The sequence below is a fragment of the Schistocerca piceifrons genome, chromosome 6, assembly GCF_021461385.2.
Source record: "Schistocerca piceifrons isolate TAMUIC-IGC-003096 chromosome 6, iqSchPice1.1, whole genome shotgun sequence".
Lineage (NCBI taxonomy): Eukaryota > Metazoa > Arthropoda > Insecta > Orthoptera > Acrididae > Schistocerca > Schistocerca piceifrons.
This window is the reverse complement of record NC_060143.1, coordinates 540,156,471-540,165,812: the sequence shown is the minus strand read 5'-3', so window position 1 is coordinate 540,165,812 and position 9,342 is coordinate 540,156,471. Positions and strand designations below refer to the sequence as shown.

At 44.5% G+C, this 9,342-nt stretch overlaps 1 protein-coding gene across 1 annotated transcript; it reads right to left on the bottom strand.

Moving 5' to 3' along the window:
- Positions 1 to 1,739: 1,739 nt before the first annotated feature.
- LOC124803444 lies at positions 1,740 to 2,981 on the bottom strand. The gene has a single exon (XM_047264630.1). The coding sequence runs from the start codon at positions 2,979 to 2,981 to the stop codon at positions 1,740 to 1,742; it is 1,242 nt and encodes a 413-aa protein (XP_047120586.1).
- Between the last annotated feature and the right edge of the window lie 6,361 nt (positions 2,982 to 9,342).

The following is a 9,342-nucleotide window of genomic DNA, read 5'->3' as shown; positions in this document are numbered from 1 at the left end:
TGATCATTTAACTGGAAAATATATTCCTCCATTATGTGATATGTGTAATTTATATAATTTATCTGGTTATATTCACATCTTTCTGTAAAAGAACTTGGTTATCGTATTAAAGAAATAGAATTATTACCAAACAATGAAAATGAATATATTACTTTTAGTAAGCATAAAAAAATTTTAATAATGAGATTTGTTGATACATTTAGGTTTATGGCTTCTTCACTTGATAAACTATCATCAAAATTAAGGAAAACGCAATTAAAAAATATTAAAAAGTATTTTTCTCCAGAATTACTTAATCTAGTAATTAGAAAAGGCGTTTATCCATATGATTACATGGATTCTTGGAAAAAATTGGAAGAAACACAATTACCAACAAAAGATAAATTTTATAGTGAATTAAATGATAGTGACCTAAGTGATGAAGATTATGAACATGCAAAATTAGTTTGGGAAAAATTCAATAGTAAAAATCTTGGTGAATATCATGATTTATATCTTAAAACTGATTCATTATTGTTATAGGATGTTTTTCAAAATCTTAGAAAAACATGTCTATGTTTATGATATGCTTCTAATGGTTGAAAAAGGAATAAGAGGTGGAATTTCACAATGTTGTAAAAGGTATGTAAAAGCAAATAATAAATAGTTAAAAGATTATAATAATAAAACAATATCAAATTATATAATGTATCTTGTTTTCTTACAAACTTCGTGATGGGTCACAGGTGCCATCGGCAGCATTCCATTGCCATATTATTTAATTAGATAGTAAGTATGTTCTTTACATTTTTAAGAATTGCATTGGTAGCTGGAAGGTTAAGTAGAGGACTGGCAATACACACGAATGAAGTTACAGAGCAGTTCTCTTTTAAAGAAGATGGTTAAACAGCTCTTTAACTGGTCACTCATGTTTTGCTGGATATTACATTAGCTTACAACTAAGGGGTTAAGGAGACAAGGTTTCTGATTCTGAGAAATATATTTGCTATAACCATTTCAAATCTAAATTTATTGCGTCTGCACCAGACAGATTTATTTTCACGTTGATCAGTTACCGGCACAGAAAACTCAGACAAAACATGTATAGTCCAGTTGTCGAACACAAGGAAGTAGATACTTCCGCAGCATTATCCACATTGAGTCTATCAAGTAAGCACAAAAGCAGTCTTAAACAACTACACAGTGCATCCGAAATCGACAGGAGTTCAGAGTGTAAAAATCTGTCCCTCATGTCATGGAACCATGCTGACGCAAACAGTGGAACCCATTGTGGAGTGGGGTCTGTCTGCAGTCGTGACGTGACAGGTATGCAGGTAGTTTTCAACGAGCTGTCTGAAGCTGTTCAAGCTGTAACGCACTCATAGTACACCTTGGGTGACATGTGCTACAATCAAGAACATTCAAGAGAAAAATGGCTCTGAGCACTATGGGACTTAACATCTGTGGTCATCAGTCCCCTAGAACTTAGAACTACTTAAACCTAACTAACCTAAGGACATCACACACATCCATGCCCGAGGCAGGATTCGAACCTGCGACCGTAGCAGTCGCGCGGTTCCGGACTGTGCGCCTAGAACCAACATTCAAGAGCGTCTTTCATATTAAGTTAGGTAACTTACGTTTCTCCTCTTTCATAATGAAATGAGCGTAGTGGAGGCAATGGACAAATTGGGGGAGCAAATCTAGATGCAGAAAATCGTCCATCCTGAGTGAGTTGCTTCTGACACGCAACAGGGAGACTACAGCAGGCCTCTCTTTTCAAATTCTGGCAGCATTTGTATTATAGCCTGCATATACTGAGCGCTCGCGAAGGTGTTTCTGTTGGCAGCACTGTCACTTTCGTTCAGAGACGCTTCCACATCGAATCTAGTTTCGTTTTGAGTGCGCACAATTGGCAGTACCGCTACTGCCGAGTAAACGGCGTACAGTGTTTGCGCCTCAAAGTCCGCCAGTAGCTCCTCAAAGGATATCTGTTTGTCCGTACTGATACCAATATCGTTCATCACCTCGATTAAATGGCTGTGGTACTCCTTCAGAAGGTCTGTTAAATGATTGGCGTACACTTCTTCCGTAAGGCTTGTGTGAGTAAAATATTGCAAGTCAATCGAAGGTGAACTGTAGGAAGACAACTGGAAATCGAGAAGGACCACATCTTGGACGACTCCTGCAGCGTATCTGAACATGATGTTGTTGACCCATGTATCTGCGTGGGTTAGCACACGAAACTTTCCCTTCCGCTGCGTCAAGTCAGCTAGCCGTGGAAATATGCTTTCTGCGAGAGTTCGTATCCTCGGCGCATACTTTGAGAACGATCCGTCTAACGTGTCCAACTGATCCGCAAGTAACCTGCAACCCTGTTTCAAGAAGGTCTCCAGTTGCTGCGCCGTAGTTTCGTGCAACAACTTGAAGACCAGGTAGTTGTCCAGAGCCGACGGGTCCTGCTCGAACAGCTTGACGGAGGCCGCGTGGAACTCTGCCAGTTTCCTGACCACGAGTTTGGAGTGCGCCAAATCGAGTCCGCTGCACCTCTTCGCCAGCGAGAACCCTCTGGCCTTCAAGTCCTCGAGAACCAGATAGCTGACCGGCTGCTTCCCAGAGGCGAAACACTTGGCAGACAGCTGCGTGTATTTACCGGGTGCCGCCTTCTCCAGGATTTGTGACATCGCGGGAATGGTATCGCAGAACATGCGAGTCTCGTGCTCGAAGGCTTGTATCTCCTGCACCAACTTCTGCATCACCTCTCCCGTCGGGAGGCACTTGATGATCAGCGATAGGGAGCTGCCATAGGGACTGGCGTTGCGCTCCAGCTCGACGGTCATGCGGTAGACGTCGCTGAGGTAGTTGTCGCCTATAGCCCTCGCCCTCTGCACAGCGACCGAGGTGACCTTCAAGTCTCTGGACGCGTCGCTCTCCTTCAGCGAAGTCTCCGCGAACTGCTTGTCCAGCCAAGCAGGCAGCACGGTGGTGGCTTCCGCGGTCATCACCTGCAGTGCAACAGAAATGAAAGGGTCGGTCTAGAGACGATTGAGACGAATTGTCTTGAATGGTAAATAAATCATAATCGTGTAGCTAATAAATTATGCAGAATCTTAATTCGAAAGCACACTCATAGCAGCGACAATAAATACAAAGTTTCCTATTTTCTTAAATTTCGATTCCCCACGAGCAATCAGAATCACAGAGACTAAAACCTCTCTTCATGTGGGACCGATTACCAGTTTGGCCCCCTCTTCCCCCCCCCCCCCCCCCCCCCCACTAACCAACCAACAACCCTTGATGCAAAAGCTTTAGATGTTTAATAAAATTTTTAGTGACTTAAAACAGATTTAAAAAATCCTGTTTTTAAAAGTACAAGATTTTCGTTAAGATACACCACTAAATTTCACATTGTCAGGCAGAACGATGCGCTCTACGTGAGATACACTGACAGAGAATGTAACACAAAAAAATAATTAATGTAGAGTAGTGAAATTGTGGAATGTCTCTGTATAGGTAACGTATTTAAGTGATTAACACTGCAAGAGCAACCTGGAAGAGCAGCTGAACGAAATGGACAGTGTCTTGAAAGGAGGATATAAGATGAATATCAACAAAAGCAAAACGAGGATAATGGAATGTAGTCGAATTAAATCGGGCGATGCTGAGGGAATTAGATTAGGAAATGAAACGCTTAAAGTAGTAAATGAGTTTTGCTATTTGGGGAGCAAAATAACTGATGATGGTCGAAATCGAGAGGATATACAATGTAGACTGGCAATGGCAAGGAAAGCGTTTCTGAAGAAGAGGAATTTGTTAACATCGAGAATAGATTTAAAAGTCAGGAAGTCGTTTCCGAAAGCATTTGTATGGAGTGTAGCGATGTATGGAAGTGGAACTTGGACGATAAATAGTTTGGACAAGAAGAGAATAGAAGCTTTCGAAATGTGGTGCTACAGAAGAATGCTGAAGATTAGATAGGTATATCACATAACTAATGAGGAGGTATTGAATAGAATTGGAGAGAAGAGAAATTTGTGGAACAACTTGACTAGAAGATGGGATCGGTTGGCAGGATTTATTCTGAGGCATCAAGGGATCACAAATTTAGAATTGGAGGGCAGCGTGGAGGGTAAAAATCGTAGAGGGAGACCAAGAGATGAATACACTAAACATATTCAGATGGATGTAGGTTACAGTAGGTACTGGGAGATGAAGAAGCTTGCACAGGGTAGAGTAGCATGGAGAGCTGAATCAAACCAGTCTCTGGACTGAAGACCACAACAACAACAACACTGCAAGTTCGCAGCATAAAATAAACCACTGAAAATGTAAATTAGTGACACATTAATAGCCGGTGTAACAGCCTGAATGTTAAACGGAGGGGTACAGACGCTGGACGTCTGTTTTTGGGACGGAGTTCCATGCTTGTTGCACTTCGTCTGCTAGTACTGGGACTGTTAACGCTGATATGTGAATCACGCTGGTGGAGTTGTCGTCAGATGTTGTCCTCTATGTGCTCGACAGGAGACAGATCTGATGTTCCAGCAGGTTAAGCGACCATCTCGACACTCTGTAGAGCATGCTGGGTTACAACAGCGGTATGTGGGAGAGCGTTATCCTGTTGGAAAACACTACCTGAGCCGGCCGTGGTGGCCGAGCGGTTCTAGGCGCTTCAGTCCGGAACCGCGCGACTGCTACGGTCGCAGGTTCGAATCCTGCCTCGGGCGTGGATGTGTGTGATGTCTTTAGGTTAGTTAGGTTTAAGTAGTTCTAAGTTCTAGGGGACTGATGACCTCAGATATTAAGTCCCATAGTGCTCAGAGCCATTTGAACCAACACTACCTGAAATTCTGTTCCTTGATGGCAAAGCAGCAGGTCGAATCACCAAATGACGTACAAATTTGCAGTCAGGGTGCGTAGGATAATGACGAGAGTGCTCCTATTGGCATAGGAAATCACAGTCCAAACCATAAATCGCGGTGTGGATCCAGTGTATCTAGCACAAAGAAGGGCTGGCTGCAGTTCGTCATCTGGCCTCTTTCTAACAAACACGGCCTTCACTGGCACCGAGGCCGAACCAGCTATTATCAGAGAAAACAACAGACCTCCGCCCTGTACTCCAATGTGCTCTCGTTTAATACCACTGAAGTCGCAAATGGCAGTGGTTTGGGGTCACTGGAATGCACGGTACAGAGCGTCTGGTTTGGAGCTGCCATTGAAGTAAGTGATTTGTAACAAATAGTTTTTAATGTTGCAAAACGACAGTCATACAATAACTTTTAAATGAGCTTATCTTCATTAAACTGTATTGTTGTTTATGTAATTTCGACCCAGGTTTCGGCCTATTATGCCATTTTCAAGTGATTATGATTATGTCATCAACATATGATGCAGGACATCAGACTCAAAACTGACCATAAATTAAGAAAAATGTTCGCTCCCAACGAAATGCCAGATGTAAAATTATCTTCTTGCAAAAAGATCACTAAATATGTTAGTAACACAATCAGCAAAATGGCATTAAAGGCCGAAACCTTGGTCGCAATTAAAGAAACAACAATACAGTCAAATGGCGGTGTGTTGATTTAAAAATGATTTGTAACAGTTCGTTTTGACACTGTGGTGTCAGCTGCTGCAGATGCAGTGCCACAGACACACACCGAGCACGATGGTCTTCCCTCTCGGTTGTGCCACGTGGCCGTCCGGAGCCTGGTTTTGTTGCGACGGTATGTTCTTGTGACCACCGCTGCCAGCAATCATGTACAGTGGCTATATTCCTCTCAAGTCTTTCTTCAATATCGCGGAAGGAACATTCAGCTTCTCGTAGCTCTAGTACACGACCTTGATCAGACTAAGTGCGGCGTTGATATTGTCGTCTTTGTCGCCTTGAAGGCATTATTGACTAACATCAACTCTCCACTTCTAATCTCAAAGGTAACTATCGCTCACAAACTTTATAGCGTGGTATTTAAAGCAAATCTGTTTTGCAACCTCACTGGCACTTCTACCGCGATTTCTATGCGATTGACGTGAAATATGAACAGACATCATCTTTCAGATGTACACTGAAGCGCCAAACAAACTGGTAAGGCATGCGTATTCAAATATAGACATATGTAAACAGGCAGAATACGTAGCTGCGGTCGGCAACGCCTATATAGTTGCTAGATGGGTTGCTGCTGCTAAAATGGCAGGTTATCCAGATTTAAGTGAGTTGGAACATGGGGTTATAGTCGGCGTATGAGCGATGGGACATAGCAAATGGTTCAAATGGCTCTGAGCACTATGGGACTCAACTGCTGAGGTTATTAGTCCCCTAGAACTTACAACTAGTTAAACCTAACTAACCTAAGGACATCACAAACATCCATGCCCGAGGCAGGATTCGAACCTGCGACCGTAGCGGTCTTGCGGTTCCAGACTGCAGCGCCTTTAACCGCACGGCTGGGACATAGCATCTCCGAGGTATCGATAAAGTGGGGATTTTCCTGTACGACCATCTCAGGAGTGTACCGTGGATATCAGGAATCCGGTAAAACATCAAATCTCGGAAATCGCTGCGGCCGAAGAAAGATCCTGCAAGAACGGGACCAACAACGACTGAAGAGAATCGTTCAACGTGACAGAAATGCAATCCTTCCGTACATTGTTGCATATTTAAACGCTGGGCCATGAACAAGCGTGAATGTGCAAGCCAGACAACGAAACATCATCCATATGGGCTTTCGGAGCCGAAGGCCCACTCCTATACCCTTGATGACTTCACGACACAAAGCTTTACTCCTTTCCTGGGCTCGTCAACACCGACATTGGACTGTTGATGACTGGAAACTTGTTCCCTTGCCCGACCAGTCTCGTTTAAAATTATACAGAGCTGATGGACATGTGGAGGTATGGAGACAACGTCATGGATCCACGCACCCTGCATGTCAGCAGGGGACTGATCAAGCTGGTGGAGGCTCTGTAGTGGTGTGGGGTGTGCGCAGTTGGAGTGATATGCGACCCCTGATACGTCTAGATAGACTCTGGCAGGTGTTAATTGCGTAGGCATCCTCTCTGATCACCTGCATCCATTCACGTCCATTGTGCATTTGGACGAACTTGGACAATTGAAGCAGGACAATAGGACATCCCATATGGCCTGAATAGCTACAGAGTTGCTTCAGGAACTCTATTCTCAGTTTAAACATTCCCGCTGGCCACCAAACTCCCCAATCAATAACATCTTTGAGCACGTCTGGAATGCCTTTCAGTGTGGTGTTCAGAAGAGATCTCCACCCCGTCGTACTCTTACGGGTTTATGGACAGCCCTGCAGGATTCATTGTGTCAATTCCCTCCAACACTACGCCAGACGTTAGTCAAGACCATGCCAGGTCTTGTGTTGTCGCACTTCTGCGACTCGCGGGCCCCTATTCGATATTCGAGCAGGTGTACCAGTTTTTTTGGCTCTTCAGTGTAGAAATACGGCTACCAACTTTCACTTATGTCGCACGACTGCTTCTTGGTGTTTTGATTTTTTTTTCCGTGAATGTACATTCTTCTATTCACAATCGTGTCCTAGAGTGAGTTTTGACTCTGCAGAAAAGAGTGCTTTTATATGAATCTGCCTGCTACACTGAAACTGTATACCATACTGGCAGTCGAACTAAGAACCTCTCTCTGCCTTCTTACCGACTGAGCCATGCAAGGGCCATTGACGACCCACGCAGAGTTCGAGTCCCGGTCTGGCACACAGTTTTCATATGTTACGGTGTTTCAATCAGCGGCCCATTCCACTAGAAAGTGAAAACTCGCGTTGGAAACAATCCCATACTCTCTGGCTATATCCTTTCTTCCAAGAGTCCTAGTCCCTCAAGGTAAGCAGGAGATTTGTGTGGAGGTGCTTTGAAGGTAGGAGATGCGGCACTGCCGGAAGTAGGGCTCTGAGGACGGGTAGCGAGTCGTGCTTGGATAGCTTCGACAGCAGAGCATTTGCCCCCCAAAGGGAAAGAACCCAGGTTCGAGTTTTTTGCAGGCACACTTTTAATCTGCCAGAAAAAAGTTACAAACGTTTTGACCGCATATGGTTATTTAGCAGTTAACCCATTTCGACTCTATTGAATCACCATCAAAAGTAAAAATTCTGAAAGATAAAAAAATTCAAATTTTACTTTAAACATAAAATAACAACTGGATGTGTTGCTTTTGACTTGCTTTTCTTAATATTTTTGTGACTTCAGATTTAATACACTGATCAAAAAAAGTTTTGCAACACCTTGGTTCCGAGAGTTCCAGAACCTGTACAAAAAATTGGAATAGATATCAACATAAACCTCATTTCCGCCTTTTATTTGCTCATGAAAACCATACATTGCATGTTGTACCACCATACAGCGAGACCTTCAGAGGTGATGGTCCAGATTGCTGTAAATACCGGTACCTCTAATACCCAGTAGCACGTCCTCTTGCATTGATGCATGCCTGTATTAGTCATGGCATACTACCCACAAGTTCCTCAAGGCACTGTTGGTCCAGATTGTCCCACTCCTCAACGGCGATTCGGCATAGATCCCTCTGAGTGGTCGGTGGGTCACGTCGTCCATAAACAGCCCTTTTCAATCTATCCCAGGCATTTTCCATAGGCTTCATGTCTGGAAAACTTGCCTGCCACTCTAGTCGAGCGATGTCGTTATTTTGAAGGAAGTCATTCACAAGATGTGCACGGTGGGGGCGCGAATTGTCGTCCAGGAAGACGAATGCCTCGCCAGTATGCTGCCGATATGGTTGCACTATCGGTTGGAGGATTGCATTCACGTATCGTACAGCCATTACGGCACCTTCCATGACCATCAGCGACGTACGCCAGGCCCACATAATGCCGCCCCAAAACAGCGGGGAACCTCCAACTTGCTGCACTCGCTGGACAGTGCGTCTAAGGCGTTCAGCCTGACCGTATTGCCTCCAAACATGTCTCCAACGATTGTTCGGTTGAAATCATAAGCGACACTCATCAGTGAAGAGAACGTGATGCCAATCCTGAGCGTTCCATTCGGCATATTGTTGGGCCCATCTGTACCGCGCTGCGTGGTGTCGTGGTTGCAAAGGAGGACCTCGCCAAGGACGTCGGGAGTCAAGTTGCACATCATTCAGCCTATTGCGCACAGTTTGAGTCGTAACACGACGTCCTGCGGCTGCACGAAAAGCATTATTCAACATGGTGGCGTTGCTGTCAGGGTTCCACCGAGACATAATCCGCAGGTAGCAGTCATCCACTGCAGTAGTAGCCCTTGGGCGGCCTGAGTGACGCATGCCATCGACAGTTCCTGTCTCTCTGCATCTCCTCCATGTCCGAGCAACATCGCTTTGGTTCACTCCGAGACGCC